We start from the raw sequence: 24,629 nt of genomic DNA on the forward strand, positions 1-24,629 counted from the left end.
TTGCAATGCAAATGAATGGCCCATTGTTCTTGGCACACCTGGCTTGATTGTTGAGTCCAAGAGGTGCTGGCCATTCTCCTTTGTCTGGGGAAAAAACCACCTTTTTTGCTTCCTTGGTTTGTTTACAGATTCCAAAAGAGAGAGTATTCATAATGTGACATACAGCGTTGTTACGTACATTTCATAATGATTGGAGCGGCCAACGTGGTGTTAGTTTTCCATTGATATATTACACCTTCTAAAGGCTGAGAGTCTCAGAGCTGAGTCTGCTGAACTCCCGTGACGTTGACCCAGGGATGCTGCCGTAGCTTCAAGGCAGGAGTAGATTCCTGGACTGCAATGATCCCATTTTGGGGAAGGATGGAATAGTGGATGGTTCTCCATAGTTACGGATTCGTGACCTGTTACTTCTGCCTCAGTCCAGCTCCACCTCATCTCCAGGGAGCACAGCTCTGTGCTGTAGAGTAGAGAGGTTCTGCTCCCAGCAGAACTGCATTGGTTCTGCTCCATCCAGGTCCTTCGTGCCCAAAAGAGAGGCAGGGCAGGGTTTGTTACTATGGCCTCTGTATTCAATACAAATGTCCTAGTGGCCTTCACTGCTGGAGAGACAAGGGAAAAGGTCTCACCCTCTACTTAGCACCAATATGAATCCATTAGGACCAAACCACGATCATCCTATAGAATTTAATAGGGGTGAGACGAAACGGAGTTCTGTAGAAAACGAATAGGGATTTTTAGAAATTAAACCTATAGCATTTAAAAGAGACTTAATTTCCTTTCTTTAGCTTTCCTCGTCCTGTGGAATTCTATAGGAGGGATATAATTCTCCATTACATTCTATACGATGGTTAAAAAAATGCCTTATAGAAAGGTCTTCCTTATCTAATTTTGGACTTTCCCATAAGGATTCTGCTGAAAGCCAGACCTTACTGTTGTTGACGGTCAGCCATGCAAATTCTGCAGAGTGATTCCCCTTCTTCAAAGGCGGGTAGACATGCAGACTTGTGCTGGGGGTTTTAGCTGCCTGGCATGTCTATGGGCCTGTGGCAATATCATTACAGATGCTGATGTTTGCTAAATCCCCTATGCTTTGGCTCCAGGCTTCCTCAAAGTGTGATGGTATTTTGGACCAGGGCTTGGGTTTGGACCAGTCCTTGTATTGATAGTCAGTAGAAAGACTCCCATTGGCTTCATCAGAATTTGAATCAGGTCCTGTGTTAGCTCCTTGAGCCCTGCGATAGAGCATGTGTGTCCGTCAAAAGGCCTCACAATAGCATGTTGCGATTCTCCGAAGGAGAACTTCCTCCAGCCTTTCGGTAAGAAAGATGATGGTGGACTCTACCTTGTTGTCTGTCCGGTCATAACTCTGGTTCAGTTGCAAGCCTGGTGCAATTTAATGACCATGACCAAGAAACTGGACTTTCCAATTAAGACAAGTAACTGTACAAGGATCTTGTGGCAATCAGTAAGTCAAAAGAGAGACGCTTTAGCTCAAGCCAGTGTGATGGACATGACGCATAAATGATGAGGTGGAATTCTAGGGACTATATTATGCAGGAGTTGGGACTGGATGATTATAATGATCCATTCTGGGCTTTGAATCCATTGATCTATGAGAGAAGGTTGAAGTGGTTGTCGGTGAAGTGCGAAAGAGGACGACAGTTTATCTTTGGACTGAAGCAATGAGATTCTCCATTTATTTGAAAACAGCCTGTCACAAAAGAGAGCATTGAAAGCAAAACCAGAATGCTGGATTGGAGGACTTATACTGAGAAATATCTGAGGCTTTTTATAGAGAAAAATGGTTGGTCCTGTCCGATATTGTGGATGCTCTCAGGTTCCAATCCCTTTGTGACTCTTGCTAAACTCTGTGAGATCTTGTGGCCACGAATCCCACAGATTAACGATCGGGTTTCTAATGCAAATATTTGCGTTCAGAAATTCGACGTCTGCTTTCTACAAATACGCTCCGCAGTATTAACTTTAAAATGTGCCATTTTTATAAACATCAAGTTCACTAGCATGTTCGCAAAGAGCAAACATCAGGAAGGCGAACGCAGTTGAAGGGAGCTTGTGTTTTTATTTGTGGATCTATATGTTCGGAGGTGTTCTCTGAGCTCTGTGTAATTTGCCTGACATTGCCTCGTCTTTCTCTTCTCCCTGCCCGCTTTTCTCTCTCAAGCTTGTCTGAAGCATTTCATTCCATTAGGGAACCTTTAATTGGCCTAATTTAGTTAATCTGTTTATGTCTTTCTTTGTAACCCGGGGAGAGTGTGTAAGGTAATTAGGAGGTTGAGTGAAACAGGCGCATTGTGAGCACACGGGATTTCATGTTTGCATCAATCATATGCTTGTATGTCACTGGTGTTAAGGTGTATTCATGATAGCAAACTTTAATCAAATCCAAGTGCAAAATAAGGGAGACGTGCGAGAGGCTGGCACTGCAGCCCGCCTTGGAGAGTTTGCCTCTTCGTTAGAGAACGCGGAGACTTATTCTTTTTGATACTCTTTGTCTGCCTTAACTGTCACAAGGGTCAGAGTGGTTCACCGTGGTTTCCCAGATGTTCCATCCGATCAAGCCTAACAGGAAAAGATAGGAGAGCACGTGAGGTTTCCTGTGTAGCAATCACAGCTCCTTGCAGTGTTAGTATCTAAGGGTTGGGTTGCTTCCCCCCCCCCTTTTTTTTTTAACAGCCCTTTCCATTAAATGAGGAACACATGTTTTTCTTTAAAGAGTTACTTAGCTCCTGATCTCTGATTTGGGGTCCTGGAGGTAAAACTCTCTGCCCAATCGACTCATTTTTCTCCTGCCTTTTGGGGATAATAAATTCAGATCTCTCTGTGGATACTGCCCAAGTGGGAATTTAATCCCTAGAAACGCAAGATCTGCTCCCCAAAGGAGCCCGAATGCCAATCACGGTCTGTTCAGGGTTTGTCTTCAGAGACTTGAAGGCCTCAGAATCTCAGTATCTGAGTCCTGTCTTGGCGTTCGGCAGATGGATTATCAAAGATCAAAGGTTTGCATGGTGTACAGTCTGGCCGTAATTTAATCTGCTGAGTGGGAGGCTGGTTAATGCTCCTACAGCCAGGGTTTCACTTTCAGTCCCAGTCTGCCATAGCTTCTGGCAGCTCCGCAGGACTTTGCTGCCTGCATTGTTGGACTGTCTATGCCAGGGAGATGTACATGTGTCTATTCAAGTGCTGTGCTGTCTTCTGCAGTACCTTGGATTTGCTCCTAATCTTCAGAAATCCCGACTCCTCCATGAAATTATATTGGCGCTCCACCTGGGCTGGGAGAGCAGGAGAAATGCAGCAGTGTTAAGTCTCGATAGGCCAGAAGAGTGACCACAAAGCTCAGACCGCCAGTAACTTCCTGGTTCTTGTACTCTGAGAAAGTCAGTAATAGATTTCTGGGGCATCTGTGTCACCACTGGACAGCAAACCAGGTGCATTATCCTGAAGGATGCCAAGGAAAAGTGCCCGTGCTTGGAACGAAATCTGCCAGCCGATCGGATCGATTAAGCATCTGCATTCTCTGCAGAGCTCCTCTCGGGGCTTATCTCAGCTTGATCCAGCATGGGTGTGCAAGAGGGGAGAGTGCAAGGATTCTCCCGCGCACCCCACCCCAGGCCAGGGGCTGGATGCAATCAGCGTCCTGTCAACTCTGCAGGGCTGGCCCCTGATTCAGCAACGAGGCGTGTGCGGAAAGTCAAGCAGGTGCTTTACGTGCTTTGCTGAATCGGGGCTCTACTTTCCCTCCGCCAGGCGGTGAGGTGGTAGTGCTGCTCCCCAGCTGTACACGCCCACAGCACCGACCTCACACAGGGCAGGGAAAAGGCTGATCCAGTAGCCATGCTCCCAGGTGTCGCAGCAGGCATTAAGCCTGGCCAAGCACAGAGCCCCTGCTGGCGTGAGGCGTGTCCCCACATCTCCAATGCCCAGCTGGGGCGGAGGAGACACAAACAAGCTCTAACAGAGGAAGGATTGCCCACTGGTTAGGGCACTAGCCTGGGACATGGGAGTTCCGTGGTCTGCTACAGAGTGACCGTGGGCAAGTCACTTGAGTCTCACTGTGCCTCAGTTTCCTCATCTGCAGAATGGGAATATGAGCATTGCCTTGCCGCACAGGGGTGAGTAAAGACTGTGAGGGGCCCAGATGCTGTGGTGGTGGGGACAGAGAAGAGGCGTCACCATTACAATGATCATTAACCTGTTCCAGGTTTAGGGTTTTTTTTTCATAAACGACGCTAGCCTCTTCCCTAGCTGAATTCTAACTCTGCCCCTTAGTATCATGTGGCGGCAACACCGCTAAGTAGCTACCACCCCCCGGTCCCCATTGGAATGACTTGAAGATCTGGTAAGGGGCACCATCAAATCCTAAAGAAATGGAATTTTTTGAATCCCTGCTTGTGTGTTGGAAGGTTTTCACTGGAAGAATCAGGGCATTATTTTGTTACAAAGAAATGGATACAAATGTAAGGATCCCTGTCTTCCAAAGGGCACATGTGATTTAGCCTGGCTGCCTACATCTAGAGTATGGTCATCAGCGTCAATTGCACTAGGATCTTCAGTGCTGAATGCACAAAACCCTACCCATTCCTTTAGCAGGCAGCAAGTAGCAGGCTGTGGTAGTTGCCGGACATGGGCAGTAGAGGGAGACATCACGACATGGAGTGAGCTAGTGTCTTGTACAAACGCTTCCAAACCTAACCTGTGCGCTTACACTCAATTTGTGAGCACGCCCCAGGTGCTGTGTGCGTGCAGTCAGGAGCAGGCACATCGGGACACTGTAACTTAGACAATGGGGACCAGAATTCCAGCAGATGTCGTTTTCTATTCTTTGGTCACTGGAAAGAGTCATGGCCTTATAGTTACAGCTCAGGGCGGTGCGTCGGGAGATGAGGACTCTTGCAAGTTCTGACAGATTCTTTAAATGACCTTGGTCAAGTCACTTAACTTATCCTACCTTGGTTTCCTCATCCATAAAATGGTGACAATGCTACTTTCTTACAGTAATGGTCATTAAAACCGGGACATCTCTCCTTTGCAACTGTTAAATTTACCATGGCATTTTCCACCCTAAGGAAACCGAGTCCTGTAAATACCAAAAGGGACTGTGTAGCTTAATTCATTAAGGCTTGCACAGTGATTTGCAAGCCTCCGTTAGACGGTGCTGTCAAACTGAGAAGCATTCTTCTTTCTGGCTTTTCCTCATTTCTCTCTTTCTCTGAAGTTTGTAGAGTGAAACAGACCATGACATAAAAATTCTTCAGGCATTAGCGTGGCACGGACGCTAAGCTGTAAATCCATTGGTACTCAGGTGAACAGCTGAATGAATGGGCATGGCTGGCAGGAGCCTTGTAACTGCAGAGATGGAGATAGCATCCTAATTGTTGCAAGAGTGCTCTGTGTCTGTACATAATGTAAATAGGTAATGGATCAATAAGGGGCCAGGAGATGAGGCTCAAGAACACATCCCAGAATATATTGGCTGTTGTGTGCTGCAGATGGCATCCTCTGTGCAGCTCTTTGCATGAGATTCTCCCGTCGCAGGTAGCGTGAATACGTTGGCTAGGAGCCCCGGAGATCGGAGTGGAGGGAAGAGTCTCGCGGTGAGTTTTGCTCTGCTGTGCCACAGACCGAGCTCTGCTGTGCTGAGGGGATTTTTGCTCCGAGCTGTGAGTGAGGCTATGAAAACCCCTGGCGTGGAAAGCAGCCGAACAATAGGAAAGTGGAGGACTTAGACGAATGACCCCAGGGAAGCCCCACTCAGCAGAGGAGAGATCCAGTCTGGTTTGTATAGGAAATTGCACCATCGCCCGCAGTTTAGAGTTTGCTCATCTTCTCCAAGCCTGCGTCTGAAGTCCAGGAGGTACCGCTGGCTCTGTGGGGTGACCTGATCTCTTTCCAGATGACAGGGACACTGTAGGCAATTCTCGCTCTCTTTAAATATTGCTTTTTCTAGTAGACATTGCGAGGCCACGGCACTGGTGGGAGGTGCCGAGTGCCGCCCCAGAGACGGACGTGGTATCCCACAGACCAGGACTAACGCTCATGACACCTCCCCACCCTCGGCTTCCCTGCCTTTCCCCACCACTGCACCTCCAGCCTGACCATTGACAGGGAGGAGGTCGTTCCATCTCCACCCCCTGCTCTGGCCTCTCTGCTAAGAGTGCCAACAAGGCTGCCAGATGGGCTGGTGGCTTTTGTGATGTGGGTGCCCGTCCCCCGGGAACTGGGCTGAGACCCACCGAGCCCATTGCACCAAACAGCCCTCAGGTGGTAGCAACGTGACTCGTAGCTGCTCTGGATTCAGGCTACTGACCCAGAGGCAAAAGGCTCTGTGCCCCATTATCCCTCCAACGTGCTATTCAGCCCGACTTACCAGTGTCTTCCTGCACCACAAAGGCCCTGTTCTGGGTCCAGCTGGATGCTGGTAACGCCCACCCCGAGGGTGCTGTCTGTTTCTCAGGCAGTAACTTGAAATTGAAGCCTTCCTGCCTGCGGAGCAGAAGGCTTTTGTATTCACTTGGGGCTCTGTGCAGGGATACTTCCTCCCTCTTAGCAATATCTCAGAGCAGTGCAATTAAACTTTAGCTGGAAGGGCAAGCCTCTTCCTCCTCCTCCTCCTTCTCCAAGCCTGTAACCAGCCACTAGGGGATGTAAGAGCCCAACGCATGCTGCACTCTGCCCTTCCCCTCTCTTTCTCCTGCCTCCAGCGCAGGTCTGACCAAGGAGTGACAACCCGGGTCTGTGCATGGCAGGGCACATTCTCGCCTACTGCGTCATCCATCCATCCTGGCAGCTCTGGATCATTGTGCAACAGATGGGCTGCAAGATATTAAATTACAGCAATTGCCAGATGGGCATCACTTGGGGACAGAAATCTCCTGGCTCTCCAGGGAATGGGAGCAACATGGCATCAGCAGGCCAGACTTTCCTGCCATGCCTATGTGCTTTCAAGCAAGACCCGGTTGCAGGAAGCTGGATGTAGGGACAGGAGACTAGGGCAGTCTCCACGATCCAGTCACTCCTTACCCTCGACGCTGTGAATGCCACCAGATAACTAGCAGGGATGTGAATTCCTGTCCTAGGAGCTGAAATGAGATAGCTCATTTCACTGAGCTGTCCTGGGTTTGCATTCAGAGCATTGAACTAGAGAAGAAAGGCTACATCATTCACCCCCTGAGCTATCCAGCCCGTCCTGGTTTTGACATTAACAGGAAGGGAGTGCGGCCTAATGGTTGGGGCAGAGGCGTGCCAGTAATAAGATCTAGTTCTTCTATGGGGCTTTTCCTCATTAGATTTCAAGGAGCTCAACATCATTAGTGCCATTTTACAGATGGGGAAACTGAGGCCCAGAGCTGTGAGGTGACTTGGCCAAGATCACCCAACAGAGCAGTGGCAGAACCAGGAATAAAACCCAGGTCGTCTTAGTGTCAATCCAGTGCTCTACCCACTTGGCCACACAGACTCTGGAGTACTGATTCCAGCCGTGCCACTGATGCAAACACGTGACTTCACTTCTCTGTACCTCAATCCCCCATCTGTAAAATGAATACAATTAATAACATTTACCAGCCTCACAGGTGATCACGGAGCTTTCTTGATTTAGAATGCTGTGAGATCCCCAGCTGAAACATGCTCTACATGTGCAATCTGGGATTATTCTTGATCAGGATCTTTTGACAGCTCAAGGCTTAACAAATGTTGCCACTGCAATGACTTTTACACAGTCTGATGTAGTCCGGATGCCAAGAAATTGGCAGTAACAAGGCTACGTGACCTTTTAAAACTAGCAAATCGGCTCTTGGACTTTAATCGTTCAACCAGAAATCGGTTGTGTTGTGAACGCCTTGCGCTTGAAGTTACAGCTGTGTTCAGCAAGCTGCTCTCAGTGCTTGTAGGTTCTTTCTCCATTAATTCACGTTGGTTTAGCATTCAGTCATATGTAGGGCTTTCCCTTTTGATTTTTCTTTATGATGATATTACCATAGCCCTGAGATGCCCCAACTGAGACTGGAGCTTCTGCTGCTCTAGGTTCCATATCAACACCCAGTTAGAGAGAGTCCCTGCTCCAAAGAGCTTACGGTTTAAGATAGGGAGAAAGAAAGTATTATTATATAGGGGTATGTGTGTATGTATATATATATATATGTGTATATAGATTATCTATATCTATCTATCTATCTATATAGGGAGACAGAAAGTATTAATATAATACTTGTATCATACCCATGCTGCAGATGAGGAAGCGGAGGCACAGAAACACTATGTACAGGAAGCCTCGAGCAGAGCCAAGAATTGAACATGCCTCTCCAGCCCAGTACCTTAACCACCAGGCCATCCTTTCTCCTTGCTTATAAATAAACATTTGAACCGCGCAGCTGTAATGAGAGCTGGTTGCCACTGCAGGTGAGCTGTCAGCAGAGGCCAGTTGGTGGCGCTCCTGCGTCGTGCTGGCAGCTGCTTCAGCCAGAGGAGGGTCATGCCCGTTTTGTGATCGTTTTTTGTCTGTCCTGCAGTGTGTCTTCTTCAAATGCTGGTTTCCAATTGTCATCGGGGGAATGACACAGCTCCCTTTCCCTCTCAAATGCACCTCCTAAACACCACTACCTTTGATATCCAGCAGGACAGGTGATAAATGATGCTTGTAATGTAGTGGCTAAGGGTGGTACAGCTCTGTGTCCCTCTAGTGGGTGGGGCGGATTGAACATTTTCTGTCTATATTGTTTTTGACTAAATGAAATTTTTCGTAAAATGTGTATGCTTTCCATGGAAACGCTTCGTCCAAACACTTAATACTCAAAAATCAAAAATTTTCAACACCAACACCAATTTTTTTTTGATTTGGAGACAATACTGGAGTCTCTCATGGGAGTTGTAGTTTGGCTGCCTCATGCCTCCATTTTTCTTAATAGGACATGCTCCGCAGTGGACTTCAGTTTCCATGATGCACTAGGGAGGCTCAGGAAGAGGGTAGAGATTGGTGCATCATGGGAGATGTAGTTTGGTCACTTTTTTTCACTTTAGTTGAAATTTGCTGAGGGGGACATTTTCCGACCAGTTCTAAATAAGACCCCTACTCCTGCTGACAGCTAACAAAAAGTCTCCTTTATCTCAAGTGGTAGAGGCCTGAGGGTTTTTTTTTGTATTGGGATTCAATGTTCCTGGGTTCTATCCCCGCTGCTTACCATGATGTCTGTATGTTTGCATGACGGGATTTAAATTGAGTCTAAACAGATGTGATCCCAAAGCAAATGCGGTTTCAGAGTGTGCTGATGTTGTGAGAGGCAGTGTTCTTTAGACTCCTTTGACAATCGGTCGGGGTATAAATGGCTATGTACATATTCTAAGTGTGGATCCCCAGCTAACAGAGTTGCAGGAAATCACAAGCTGTTGCTGGTGAAGGAAACATGAACCCATATCATTTTTACCAGCAGTTGCTGATACTACAAAGAGGTTACAGTGAAAAAGTCTATTTGCTTTGATGAGTTTAGCTGAAACGGAAATGTCTTTGCTATCGGCCCTTTATTGGAAGATGGTTACGAATTCATTCTCTCGTTTGAAGTGAACAGTTTATTATTCAGAGAGTGATTTTTTTGCCCCTCTAAATTAAATCTGAAACTGACACTCCCTTCCTTAGCTAATACACTGTAAAAGTCCAGAGACCATTTTCCTGCCTTCCTACAACTTCTCCCCCAGACTTCTCAAACTAAGCTTTAACAAACAGACCTGCAGCTAATTGCAAGTGCTTGGCCTAGGAGATATTCGCTCCCTAGGAGGGAATGTTTTTTGTAAATGGAACCTGTCTGAGTAACGTGGTAGACAGTTGCCTGGTGAAGCGGATGGGGTTTTTTGTTTGGCTGTTGCAAATAGCAAACTGGTACAAAAAAAACTTTGCTCTTCATCACAGCTAATTTCAGCCGGAGCTGAACAATCTGTTCCCACAGTCATCAAAACCTATGTAAACATGGCAGATTGACATTTCCGCTAGCAGTTGCTCCTTTGGGGATTGCACCGGGGTTGCTGTTTCTTTCCACATTTTTGGTTTGCACAGGAAGCCTACAAAAAGAGCGTGCGAGTATGCAAAGGGTGTTATGTGTGTGCAGGTATCTCTGATAGCGTGTGCGTGCATGCAGATATGTATAATAGCACATATGGCCATGTGCGTGTGTGCGTATACCTTCTAGTCTGAAACATCCAGACTTTATTTGCTCAGTAATGATATGTTCTCTGGAAAAAGCTCATAATCCACCAGTCATTGACCTATCTGCAGAAAGCCATTCAGATGGCAGCAGGAGCAAATTAGTGTAATTAAATGCTGTTTCATTTATTAATATTCCTTATTGTGTTTCATCCCAGCCAGCTATATGTGATCACTTGTCTGTTTTCTCATTACTTACCGTTAGTTTAATTATCGCTGACCCAAACGAAAGGGAGAGGGGCAGGGGGCATTGGTCCAGAATAGACTGTATTGTTAATGGACGGGAAGTGACCGTTAGCAGAGATGCTGTCACCGTGATCAGCATATTTCCAGTTTTGAAAACGAGCACCTGAAATCTACAGCTTTGCTTTGATGATCTTTCTTTCTGAAGCTCACTGCTGCATAAACAACATCTTTGATATCTGGTCTCTACAGGCCTGATCCTGTAGTGATGGGACTTCGGTGGGAGCAAGGTTTGGCCCTAGAGATTTTTGTGCAAAGCAATTATTATCTAGAGAGGTCTTATCCTGCGAGGTGCTAAGTGCCTTTAGCTGCTGTTTGAAGTCAAAGTGGGCCGAGGGCACTCAGCACCTCCTAAGCATGTACATGAGTATTTTGTTTTTATTTGCCCGATGCCAGCCCCGACAACCTGGTCTAATGTGTGACTTTTTGTAAGTGACTGACTTTGGAATGCTCGGCTTACGTGCAACATCTGGTCCTGCATTGCTGCCTCATTTCCAGCCAGATGGACTGAGGCACAAGGAGGTCAAATGACTCATACAAGGCCACACTGGTGTCAGAAGCCTCTTTGCTCCTGCAGCTAGACACAGGCTCTGTGATATACTCACTGGGCATTAGATCGAGAGAGAGAGAGGGGAAAGAAGAGCGATTTTCCTCCATTTAAACCGTACAGCTTCCCCTCCCTCCCCCCATGCTCTTCTCCAGTTCTCAGAGAATTTATTCTTTGTGGGACAAATAGACCACCAAAGAAAAATGGGGCTACATTTCTGCTTAACCGCCAAGCCAGAAAGTGGAGTTGCTCTACCCACACTAAGCTTTTGGTAACAAGGTGAGTTGCGTAAACACAAGGTTGCCCAGTAAAATCAAGCCCCGCAAAGAAATTACCTCTGTCCATGAACTAAGAGTCTGAGCTGTGAAATAATTTGAGCTCTTAAAGGCACACATTTCCCATGCACAGAGGTGTGCATTCAGCAGTTTATTGCAAGGGGAAGCCAAGAGAACCCAGAACAAATTGCATTCAGCCCATATAATTTAATTAGATCTACAAAAAGGTAACACTGGTTGCCTGGGGGATTTGAAGCTCGACTAAGAATAGCTTGGTGGTCTGCTTAAAAAAAAAAAAAAAAAAAGACACCCTCCCCCTAAGTTTTGTGCCCCTGTATTGGTGAAGTTACCACATTTTCCCCCTGAGCTCTAACTTTAAGCAGGCAATCCATTCATACATACCTCAGCTTGAATGTGCCTGGATAGTGTATTTGTGTGGTGAGTCTTTCTCCGTAGAGCAGAATACTGATTGTTCCAATCACCAAAGTGAATGATGCCATCAGACAGCGCTGAAAGATCCATTTATTTCCAAAAAAGACCATTTGTTTCTATCACTGAATTAATTTTCAATAGGCTAGAACTGTTCCTGGTTTCTTTCTGGCTCGATATTTCTCCTGGTGGGGAGTTGATGCATTCTCCCACAATAAAAGCCACGTTTTTCCCTTCTCCCACCATGAAGGTTCCCCATAAATCAGCTTCTCTCTGTATCTAGGCTCTAATTTTCTCTTGCATGGCCTCCCACCCTCTTTGCTCAACCCAAATGTCACTGCTAGCTTGTTCCCATCACTCATTCCTGCGCTGCTATAGCACCTTAGTGAAGACATTACTACGCCGGCGGGAGAACTTCTCCCATCGGCATAGTTAATCCACCTCCCTGATAGGCGGTAGCTAGCTCTCCTGTCGACGTAGCTCTGTCTACACCGGGGATTAGATCGGTATAACTGTGTCACTCAGGCATGTGGATTTTTCACTCCCCTGAGCAACGTAGTTATACTGATATAAGTTTGCAGCCTAGACCTGGTCTAAGCAAGCACATTTCTTTTCAAGATGAAAGCGTTACAGAGAAAACATAACAGCAATAATAAGCGTTCCTATACGCCTGCTAAAAGCTTACCAGAGGTCACCCATCAGTCTTATGGGGCCTCAGTAGGCCAAAATCTTCCAGCCTCTCCCAGGAAAGACCGGGGCCCTCCTTAGACAGAAGGTCTTGTCTGTTTGGTGGATCAGAAAGCCTGTTTAAACTCAGGCTGTTTATCCAAAGTCCTTTCTTTGTTGAACCAATATATATGAGCCTCTCCAGGCGGTGGTACCTCTGTGGAGGTGTTACACCCTGAGTGAATATGCCTAATCACCCCACAGTGTTCTTAGTTCCCCGGGGGTCTGTGGTTCCCATCCCCTATGGAGTTACAGACAATCCCCGGACCACTGGGATAAATAAACTGAATAGAGTGAGAGCTCTCAAAGATACTGCAGGAAATTGCCATCGCTGTCACAGCGACCCACCTGCTGTCCTATGTTGTTCTTAGACAAAATAGTTACTGCAAAGAAATTCATTTTAACTTGTATTTAGGGTAAAAACTTGGCTTTTTGACAAAATGAAACAAAATTGTAAAAAAAAAAATTTCCATTTTTGGTTGCTGAAAAAAGCATCTTACAAAATCCCATGGAAGCTTTCAAAGAAAAATGTCAATGAAAATAAAAAATAATAATTTTCATTGAAATTTTTAATGAAAGAGGAAAATAAATTCCTAACCAGATGTTCCAGGCAGCCTTTCAAAGTAGGGCACCAATTCATTATTTGTCACCTTTCTCTTACTGCGCAGCCCTGTGCATTTACAGCGGTAGATAAATAATCCTAATGATGCCCCGTTAGAACTCGAGGTTTGGCTTAGATCCTTCCATCACAAAAAGTACTGTAGTTAAAACGTCGAGAGGGACTCGTGGTAGCTAGTATAATACCAGGCAGGGCTGGAGAGAATTAGCTGATGTGTTACGGGTAAATGTCCATAATCGCTATGGTAAAGTTACTTCTCAAAATAACATTCATAGTCCTAAATGAAAATGTTACATTGCTTAGTCTCATAGATAGCCAATCATTGTTACTGTTTCTTCCAGAAGAGTTACTGTGTTGTTACTGTGAAATAATGTGAATAGACAATAATATGAAGATACTTCCTATTTATGAGGTGATAACTGTATTGTGAGCTGAGGAACTCCAAGGTCAAAGATGGCTTGTTAGAATCATAGAATATCAGGGTTGGAAGGGACCTCAGGAGGTCATCTAGTCCAACCCCCTGCTCAAAGCAGGACTAATCCCCAGACAGATTTTTGCCCACTCAAGGATTAAACTCACAACCCTGGGTTTAGCAGGCCAATGCTCAAACCACTAAGCTATCCCTCTTCCCCCCCACACACACACTTTTTTTTTTTTTTAATTATTAAATAAGTTGCCCACCGAGATTTTTTTTTTTTAAACTTAGAATCAAAGCATTAGCCCAGAAGACAGTTGTTATTGGGTCAAGAGGAAGCACCTTGCGTTGCAGTTATTATACTGAAATGTCTAACAATGAGATGTTTTTGCGACGTAATTGGGTTTTTCTTCTTCTGTTAGCTGGGTGAAATGAGAAGTTGGGGCAGCCATGTTTGTTGTGGGCATGTGGATGGTGAGTTCTAAGGGCAATAGCCAATGAGAGTGTAAGGATTTGCATAGTATGCGAGTACCAAAAACTATGATATCCATCAGTGAGTCAGTAGCAATGCAGCGTCCCTGCCCTCTGATTGGGCCCACTGTGTGTATGTATCAACTGTAGCTGCTGCTGAATGTGGTTAACCATTTTGCTAACCAAGTGTCTGAATATAAATTGGCCAATGTGTAACAATTTCTATTAAAGTGCATTTCAAAAGTAACCCAACTGCTTTGTCTGCTTTTGCTACTGCCATGTTTCCTAGGATGAGATTTGTAGCAGAATTCATTGATATAAAGCACCTGATTTTTCAGCCCTCAGTCTCTATGTGCATACAAACAAAATTGCGCGCGCACACAAACACACGGGAGTGGCATGTTTCAGATGCAAACGCTTACCTACATCTTTGAACACCTCTGCATGCACAAGGGTTAAAATGTACCCCTGAAAAACCCATTCACCTTAATGGAGTTTGCAGGTGCACATTCTATAGGTGTTAAACATTTCAAGACGTCTGTGCAGGTTTTTGTACCTGCAAAGTGTGGGTGAATAGATGTGAGTGTGCAGTTTTTGCATATGCACACGCAAGAGGGAGCCAGACAGAAGATCAGCTGAAGATCTGGCCCAAAATGGGATCCTTCCTTATATAAAACATGCAAAATGGAAAAGCTAAAAGATTCTAACTCATGGAGAAACTTTAAGAAAGAGAGGCAGAGTGGTGTATTGGAGACCTACGTTCTATTCCTAACTTTTCTACTGAGCCACTATTAGATGTTAGGCAAGTCAATTAGTCTCTCTGTGCCTGAGTTTCTCCACATGTAACATGGAGATCTTTATCCACCTGTATAAAGTGCTTTGAGAGCGTTATAGGAAGGTAGCTACTGAAGTGTAGAGTATTATTCCCATTGCCTCCAACCCACTAGTGTCTTGGCATGTACATGCAGTAGGGTCTGATGCCAAACCAATTGAGATAAAAAGAGCATTTTCCCCCTGACTTCCATGGGCTTTGAATTAGGTCTTCAAAAGGAAGATGCATGCAGTGTGGTGCTACCTGATACATTGCATCCTATTGGTCTTGAAATCTATGAAATCAGCAGAGACTCCCATATTAGATTTGGAGTATGAACTCTTCTCGTAATGTGTCACAGGAAGAACAGTATTAGAAATATTGGGTCAGAGCTAAGAAAATCCCAATTATCCACTTGCTCCACATCGGACCATAACAAATCAGTGCAGTAAACCCCATGTTCTGTGGTGGTAATGTCAGCTTGTCAGGGCTAGTGTTATTGTGACATCATTGGAAGTGTGTTGGCTGCATTTAACCGACATCTTTAAACCATATGGCATTTCTCCATCTTCTTCTTTGTGTTGAACTGCCTGTTCTTTCAGGTTTGGAAGGATACAAATCTGTGTCTTGGAAATAATCTGATCATTGCTTTCCTTTTTATTCTGCAGTCTACATGGAATAAATCAGTTAATCAGAACTGGACAAGTAGCATAGCCAGATGTGGAGATGCCATTACAAAAGAACCGACTGCTGCTGTGAATGGGACACTGAAGCCGCCTTCTAATGCAGGACAAAAGCTTTTGCTACAAGCGCTGGTGTACAATGCTGTTACGGTGGGTGTTTTCAGTGTTTTAGTGTCAGCGGCTTGTGCAGTATGGTACATTTGTTATGTGTCCCTTCGTCTTTTCCCTGATTGTAGAGGGAGAGAAAATATTTACCCCGTAGAGTTCATCTCAGTTTGCTGATTATGGTTTTTGTTCCGTTGCCCAAGTATATCACTGCATGTCATGTGTGATTTGCATACGTGGGGAAAAGTTGTTTTATTTTCAGGGAGTCCTCTGTGTCTCTCTCAGAGGTCCAGCAATGCCCCTGTTCTCACTGCCTTACTTTCCTCAGTCCTTGTGGTCTTGAATCGATGGCCAAGGGTGGAGTGGAGCAGATTCCTTGTTAATGAGGTGGAGAGGCTGCCGTGCTCTCATCTGGGGAGCAGAAATCAGGCTCCAGAGAACAGATTTGGTTTTTTTATGTAGCAGTGGAGTAAAGTTACACGTAAAATGAGTTAGGATTGACAGTAACCAGCATAGAGAGTTATTAAGATCTATTTTATTCTAACCTGGAGAAGGAATTGCATTTTTGCTTATAGAAAGAGTCAAAAATCAAGGGTTGTTTTAAATTCCTTTGAAAGGTAGCGTAAAGCCATTTCCATTATCCTTCGTCTACAGATCAGGAAAAAATTCAGGTTTCATAGATTCCAAGCCCAGAAAGGACCACTGTGATAATCTAGTCTGATCTTCTGCATAACATAGGCCATAGGGCTTCCCAAAACAAATTCCAAGAGCAGATCTTTTAGAAAAACATCCAATCTTGTTTTAAAAATCCTTGGAAAATTATTCCAATGGTTAATTACTTGCAACATTATAAATTGATGCCTGAATTTGTCTAGCTTCAATGTCCAGACATTGGATTGTGTTATATCTTTCTCTGCAATATCGAAGAGCCCATTATTAAATATTTGTTTCTCATGTAGATACTTATGGACTGTAATCAACTCACCCCTTAACCGTCTTTTTTTAAGATAAATAGATGGTGCATGTGAGTCTGTTGCTGTAAGGCAAATTTTCTAATCCTTCAGTCACTCTTGTGGCTCTTCTCTGAACCCTCTCCAGTTTATCAGCATCCTTTGTGGGCACCAGAACTGGTCACAGTATTCTAGCAGGAGTTGCACCAGTGCCAAATATAGGGGGAAAATAACCTCTCTGCTCCAACTCAAGATTCCCCTCTTTATGCATCCAAGGATCACATTAGCTCTTTTGGCCACAGATTCATTTTGGGGGGCTCATGTTCAGTTGATTATCCACCGCACCCAAATCTTTTTGAGAGTCACTACTTCCTAGGATAGAGTCCCCCGTCCTGTAAGTAGGGCTTACGGTCTTTATTCCCAGATGTGTACATATACATTTAGCTGTGTTAAAACACATTCTGTTTGCATGCACCCAATTTACCAAGTGATGCAGATCGCTCTAAATCAGAGACCTGTCCTCTTCATTACTGACCCCTCTCCTGGTCTTTGTGTCATCTGCATATTTTATCAGTGAGGATTTTACATTTTCTTCCAGGCCATTGATAAAAATGTTAAATAACGTAGGACCAAGAACCAATTCCTGAGGGACCCCACTGTAAGCACACCAGCTCGATGATTCCCCATTTTCAATTACATTTTGAGACCTATCGGTTAGCCAGTTTTGGATCCATTTAATATGTGCCATATTCATTTTATATAGTTCTAGTTTTTAAATCAAAATGGTGTGCGGTACTGTCAAACGCCTTGCTGAAATCTAAATGTATTACATCAGTGCTTTTACCCTAAGAACCAAACTTGTAATCTCATCAAAAAAAATGATATCAAATTTGTTTGACAGGATCTATTTTCCACAAATGCTGTTGATTTGTGTTAATTACATTACCCTCCTTTAATTCTTTATTAATCGAGTCCCATATCAGCTGCTCCGTTCTCTTGCCCAGGATCGATGTTAGGCTGACAAGCCTTATAATTACCTGCGTCATCCCTTTTATCTTTTCTAAAATATTGGCACATTTGCTTTGTTCCAGTCGTCTAGAACTTCCCCAGTGTTCCAAGACTTATTGAAAATCAGCATTAACATTTCTGATGTTGTGTTCTCAAATTTAGGAATACAGATGTATTTCAATTAAGCAGTTGCTAATATCATAATCTGTGTCAAGGCTCCATTGAAGCAATTTGATATAAACTCAGCTGACTCTGTAAAGCAAGAGATTTGCCTAGTGTTGCTTTAAGATTTTGTCTTCTCTCCTCTAATAAGTACCTCCACCCATCCTATGCTTCCTTCCTAGATAGCAGTGTGAAAATCAGTTATACACAGGATGTAATTAATGCTGTGTAGAGAGTTGAGACAATGTTTTACAACCCAATTACAGAGTGTCATTTACATCACAGTTTAGCTACCCATCAGAGTTTGTCAACAAAAGGAGAGAAGTGTTAAAATATGTAAATGTTACACAAAATTGGCTTAACTAGGAAGCCGGAGAGTTACACATAGGATAGTTCACTTCCTTGTTTTGGATTGTTTCCTTTCAGTAAGTGAAGTTGTTAACCAGCAAAGGCAATAAACTTTGAAAAGATTTTAAAGCTAATTGTCTAAGAGCTCTCTATGGGCTTCCAAAATAGAGAAATCTGCTTAGTTAACAAATTTGAGTCTAATATAGTAACTCCCCGCTTAAAAATAAATGCAAAGGCCCCAAGAACACAGGACACTGTTTAAATGTTGCATGAGTGAAATCGTTCTGTTCTTTCCGATTCTAAGGGCTTTGTTTTATAACAGCTTTTGCAGATTACAAAATAGGATTAAGGTAACTAGCAAATATTGCTCTGCTTGTACACTGCAGCCAACGTTTTCAAAAGCCAATAGTCAGCTTGGGTGCCTCATGTTTTGGGTGCCCATCTTCAAATGCCACAAAGGGGCCTGATACTTAGAAAGTGCCGAGCATGCACCTTCTGAAAATCTGTCCCTTTAAGCACCTAAAATCACGAGGACTTTTGAAAATCTCAGCCTTTGTCTCTAGAAGGAGAGGGCCTTGTGGAATCGTTGTAATGTACGTGTTCCAATTCCAGTATTTGATAGCTAAGGACTTGGGAAATATCCTTAAGAATCTGAAGGCATCCATGTTATTCTAGGCGGTGTCGCCCTGTGGACAGAGTACTGGACTAGAACTCAAGACATCTGGGTTCTATTCCTGGCTTGGCTACTGGCAAGCCAGGTGACTGTGAGCCAGTTACTACAATGCTTTGTGCCTCAGTTTCCCCAGCTCTACAATGGAGGTAATGATGCTCACCTCCTTTGTAAAAATCTCCTTTTGAGATCTACTGATGAAAAGTGCTATGTCGGAGCAAGTTATTACTACTGTTGTTATTATAACATTGCCAACTCTCACAATTTCACGGTTGCTATATTTGCTGGGGTTTTTTTTCTTAATGTCCCAGTTCCTGGAGTCATGTGATTATATGAGAATCTCAGCTTACATTTAAAAAATAAAAGGTACATTTCGAGCCCCTCGTGCTAAAAAAATGAATTCCCAAGGCCCAGAACCCAAAGGCAAATAAAAAGAAACCCACACTTTTCATTTTTTTAAACTTTCATTAGTTTTTGGAACCTGATTCATTATTTTTGAATGCTTGGGGTTGGCCGTACTGCTATCCAGCCACTTAATGTCACTGTACACTATTAGCCATACCTCTAAGCCAACCCCTGGTATAGTTTGCTAGGATCCTGGAGTCTAGTCCCCTTTCTGCTGTTGACTCACTGGGTAACCTGTGGAAGTCTTTGCCTCAGTTTCCCCATCTGTAGCTATATGTGTTGTGAGGCTTCCAAAGCAGCTTGAGGTCCTGTGATGGAAGGCGATCATAGAATATCAGGGTTGGAAGGGACCTCAGGAGGTCATCTAGTCCAACCCCCTGCTCAAAGCAGGACCAATCCCCAGACAGATTTTTGCCCCAGATCCCTGAGTGGCCCCCTCAAGGATTGAACTCACAACCCTGGGTTTAGCAGGCCAATGCTCAAACCACTGAGCTATCCCTCCCTCCAATGATGTATAAGTGCAGAGTACATGTATCTGGATGTAGTCCTCCTGCCCAGTTTACAGTGTGAATTCTGTTATGCCCACTGTGCTCATTCCCGAGAGAACGCTTTCGCTGTTATAAATGAGCGCTCTGCGCCTAGCGTCTGGACTGGCGATCGGCAATCCACACCGGGGAGGTGAATGCCATGCCCTGCGTGTGTTGACTTCAGATTTGCAAATACATTTTATAACACAGTCTTGGGAAAGCCATTCCAACCTTGCTCACTTGCCAAGCTCAAAACCCAGAATATAATTTTTTTTCCTGAAATCATTGATGGAATCACAACCGTCTAAAACCATGTGGACAAACGCCCGGAAACGCTTTGGGCTATTGATCTGAATAGGCTTTTGTTAGATTGTTTGTCTTTTAAAATGACACGGCCTGATGTTTATTTTTTTAAATGACGTCTTTGGTTTTGGGTATACAGTGAGCTCTGTCTCTGAGCTGCATGCTTTATTTCCAACATTAATTACCAAAAGCTGATGGAAAATGCAATTAAACTCCGCTGGCATTTTGGAAAATCTGGTTGGGTTAAAATAGCATCGCTTGACTTTAGACCTGAAAAGAGAAGCTTGGAAAAGTTGCCTGCATTGAAAAAGAGCATATGCTCTTGTTTCTGAGCTGTTCTGCCATAAAGCCATTCTGACTTTGGCTATTGCTCATGGTACAGCATGAGCCGTGTTTAGACTCCAATCCAGTGAGGCATATAAAGACACGCTGAATTTTAAGCATGTGCGTAGGCCCATTGAACTCAATGGGATTACTCACGTGCTCCCGGTTAAATACGGGCTTCTCCGTTTGTCAGGATCCAGGGGCCGAATGATCTGAATTTAGTCACTTTCTCCCTTTGCTTTCTGCTTGCTAACAGAATGAAGTGATGAAAAATCAACCACCCATCAGCCTCCATCAAGTGGAAGCCGAGATCATCGTCCATTCCGATTTCTCAGCCTCTGACAGAGACTCTCAGCTTCACACGCTGGACACTGAAGAAATGGGTCCTGAGGATCACAGCCCAGAAAACGTCCCCTCTGATGAGCAGCCCCTTCACACCTCCGCAAACGCCAAGCAGAATGTCAGCAAAGCATTAGCGGACTGCCAAGGCAAACCTGAGCTTCAGACCCAGGATGCCCTGTTAAGTACTGACAGAAAGACTAACAAAACGGAAGCTGTCGGCCCTCATGGGCTCACCAATGGCTTCCACAGGCACGGAGAAAGTCTGGACTCTATGGAAAGCGGGGATTCGGACTGTCTTCAAGAAGGCAGAGGGAACGTACAGCCAGTCAAGTGCCAAGCTTTTCCCACAGGCCAGCAGGACCCCCCTCTGTGTAGTATCTCTGCGCTAATCAATTCATCCTCAGCATCTGAGAACGTAACGCGTGTCCATAACCATTAAAGAGGAAATTAATCTGATTTTGACCATGGGAGAGCTAGAAGAAGTAGGTGTGAGTTAGTGGGGGCCAGATCCGGAGAGATACTGTGTGCCCTCATCTTGCAGTGAATTTGATGGGGGAAAGAGGGTGCTCAGTACCTCAGAGGCTCAGGTTCTTGGACAGGTGAACAGCCCTAAATATACATGAAATAAATCAATATGTAGATGGCCGTGGGCCCAATCCAACTCCCACTGAAGCGCCTAAAACAGAACCTTCAGCCTGTGCCATTGTTTCCTTTTATTCCATGATGGGGCGTGCCGGGACATTTTTCACGGTGGAAAGAGGGAGAATACATTAAGCGCATCTTCCCCAATATTGCTCTTCACCAGGGAGGGCCCCAGCCTTGCCTAGCCCTCTTCAGCTTTGCGATGCATTTTGTGAAGCAAGCACCCAAAGGGGTTGAAACAAACGCCAGCTGAAAGGTAATTAGCAGTAACCAGTGGCCTTCTCCGCTCGCCCATGGTTAAAATTATTTTAATAATCCCTTTGTACACTACCCCAGTAAATATTACTAGCAGGCTGATGTAGTGGCCTTTTATTACACACTCTGCGAGTGCCTCTAACAACTTGTACTATATAGAACCTTCTCCAGCATCTCGGTCACTTCACCAAGCTGGACTTTGTGTTATGTAGGTTCTTGTACCTATCGTTTTAGGTACGTCTCTATCCTTTTAATGTACGACAGTGTATTTTTATTTCCTCGGAGCATCTTTATATTATTTAATTTTATAAAGTGGAGTAGAGTGTGGTATAGAGTAGCATTTTTACTACTTCTCTCTTTATTTTTTTCCTCCTTAACAACACAACTACCTCATGTCTGTTGGAGAAAAAAAAAAGCAGTAGATTGACTCTTTTGTTATAGTCCATTTTAGTTTTTAACTTATTCTTATACTGCCTTTTTCTAAAGAATATGTTTGCACTGGTTGTTGACTATTTTTTAATGAATAGTGCTGCAGGTCTGAAGTCTTGCTCTTTCTTTTGTTTCTTTGGAATCCGTTACGGCAGGACCCCCTGCCCTAAGACTGGCACGTCGGGTGTGTTTGGCCGTATAACCATGTGCTTCACAAAAAGGCCATCTCAGATGGGGCGTTGGTTAGCAGCGTTTTGTTTTTAAGGGACGTTTTCAAACAGGATTTGGGGAGCGTCAGTTTGTTAGGACCCAACTTTAGACATAGAATCATAGAATATCAGGGTTGGAAGAGACCTCAGTGAGTCCAGTCCTCTGCTCAAAGCAGGACCAACACCAACTAAAGAGACGCTTTAAAGAGGCCAGGCTGCCTGAGGGTGGGTACTCAACAGTTTCTGAAAATGGGGTCCCTTTAAAGTGGCTCAAATTCGGCAGCCAAAATCACAAGTCGCTTCTGACAATCTTGGCCAAAATGGATTTTGAGGCTGAGTCTAGCCTTCGAGCGGGGGCGTCCGCTTCCCTGCTCGAGGAGACTGACTTACTCAGAGACAACCCGTGCCTGCGATAGTGGGGGGCAGAGTGAGGACAGCCGGCTTCAACAATGTTACTGAGCATGCTCCGTTCGTGTGAGCATGCTGAATACAAGCCACGCCGCAAATCTGGGCAGGGGAAAGGGGGCATATGAGCCTTCTGCCACGCATCACCTCTGCTTACACTAGCTGCCATGAAGCTAGCGCCCTAAAAATGGAGTGTAGCCACGGGCGGGCGAGCTGTGGGAGGGGCCAGCCTTCCCGAGTACCGACCAATGGCGCGTACTCACGTAGCTAGCCTGTTGCACCGCACTCCGCTCCATTTTTAGCATGCTAGGTTGATGGGCCGTCTCCTCACGCTGGGATTCGCACTCGGCGCGAGGACATCCCCTTAAAAGGACAGTGCCACGTTAACAAAAACCGTTCTTTCTTGTTCAAATAGCCCCTTGAATGATCACAGACAGACTTTAAATAATCTCATTTACTCTTCATTATCTAGGCTGTTGACTGAGGGCATTTCTCTCCGCTTGACCCATTGAAGAGAATTTCCCTTAATTCCCACCCTGTCTCGGGTCGCTTTCAGATTCTCAAAATGCAGCTTTGAATAGCGAGCACTGCGGACTGGGCCACATCCTGAGAGGTGCGGAGGATCTGCACTTCCCATTGAATTCATTGGAGATTGCGGGTGCTGAGGAGATGCTCAGCATTTCTTCGGATTTAGCCAAAAAAAGCCCCCAAACCTGCTTCCGTTGGAATTAGCCAGAAGAATATCCTGGAGACCTTTGTGTAGATCTGAGGCTTTGTAAAAAGTGTTTACATCTCAGTCCAGATTGTGATACAGGATCACCTTTGCGAGCAAAGGGTAACCTTGTACTCCACAGGCAGCCCCGTTAGCGACTCAAGATACCCAGGGGTGGCTCCAGGCACCAGCGCTCCAAGCGCGTGCCTGGGGCGGCAAGCTGCGGGGGGCGCCCTGCTGGTCCTTGCGAGGGCGGCAGTCAGGCGTGCCTGCGGGAGGTCCACCGGTCCCGTGGATTCGGCGGCAATTCGGTGGCGGGTACGCTGAATCCGCGGGACCGGCGGACCTCCTGCAGGCATGCCGCCTAAGGCAGCCTGCCTGCCGTGCTTGGGGCGGCAAAAAAGCAAGAGCCGCCCCTGAAGATACCACTTCATGCAAAAGTGTTGCAGTCTGGCCCTATAACTGGAGCTGAATTGACCTGACTGCGTCCCTTTAATTTGTCATTATTTACTTGCAAAAGGTCCCATTGGCAGTGACTTTCGTGGGCAAGAGTCCGCAAAGTCCCCTGTTTCCTCTGTTTTGTTAACGTGGATGGATATGAAGGATGCCTTCCTCTCCCAGCAACTCTGACAGTGAAAAGGGAGGGGACTCTCCCGTCCTGCAGTGTTTTTTCTTTCCATGGTGCGTGCCTGTAACTCCCATTCATGTTCATGGCATTTACTGGTGCCTGTCAAGGAAAGAATCAGATCCCTCTTGAGCGGTCCGATCCTGCCCTGCCTACTCACTTTGACTCCAAGTGGAACCCCATGTGTGTTAAAAGAACAGGAGTACTTGTGGCACCTTAGAGACTAACAAATTTATTAGAGCATAAGCTTTCGTGGACTACAGCCCACTTCTTCGGATGCATATGGGCTGTAGTCCACGAAAGCTTATGCTCTAATAAATTTGTTAGTCTCTAAGGTGCCACAAGTACTCCTGTTTTTTTTGCGGATACAGACCAACACGGCTGCTACTCTGAAACCCATGTGTGTGTGTACAGTGATAGGATGTACTAAAAGGGCCCGGTCCAACACCCATTCAAGCCAATGGATCAGGCCCTGGTAGGCTCTAACCTGAATCTGAGGACCTTGCTTTCCCCTGCCTTTGGGCCACCCTTCTCTAGCATATAACTTCTGTCCCCGCTTCGTCTTTCCATGCCCTGCCCAGCCCCAAAGATGGTTTGGAGCCTAGCGTATCCTCTTGAATGCCATTCCATGAGCAGCCACAAAGTATATGAAAGGCGACCTCCATTGCATCCCACCTACCTTGCTCCCAGTGCCACCCACACTGAAGGAGCAACAGGGCGAGGACGTGTCTGTACAGAGAGTTACTGTGCGGCAAGCCGGGGTATCCAGCTACAGCGCCCCA

At 45.3% G+C, this 24,629-nt stretch overlaps 1 protein-coding gene across 3 annotated transcripts in view; it reads left to right on the top strand.

The window, feature by feature from the left end:
* IGDCC4 (immunoglobulin superfamily DCC subclass member 4) overlaps positions 1-22,009 on the top strand; it is a 167,751-nt gene extending 145,742 nt beyond the window's left edge. For all 3 annotated transcript variants that reach the window (XM_065559187.1, XM_065559186.1, XM_065559188.1), the window contains 2 exons: positions 15,412-15,576; positions 20,485-22,009. In XM_065559187.1, coding sequence (XP_065415259.1) covers positions 15,412-15,576; positions 20,485-21,009 — 690 coding nt within the window. In that variant the 3' untranslated portion in view covers positions 21,010-22,009. The remainder of the gene's footprint in view (positions 1-15,411; positions 15,577-20,484) is intronic.
* The last annotated feature ends 2,620 nt before the right edge of the window (positions 22,010-24,629 follow it).

The sequence above is a fragment of the Chrysemys picta genome, chromosome 10 (genome assembly GCF_011386835.1).
Source record: "Chrysemys picta bellii isolate R12L10 chromosome 10, ASM1138683v2, whole genome shotgun sequence".
NCBI lineage: Eukaryota > Metazoa > Chordata > Testudines > Emydidae > Chrysemys > Chrysemys picta.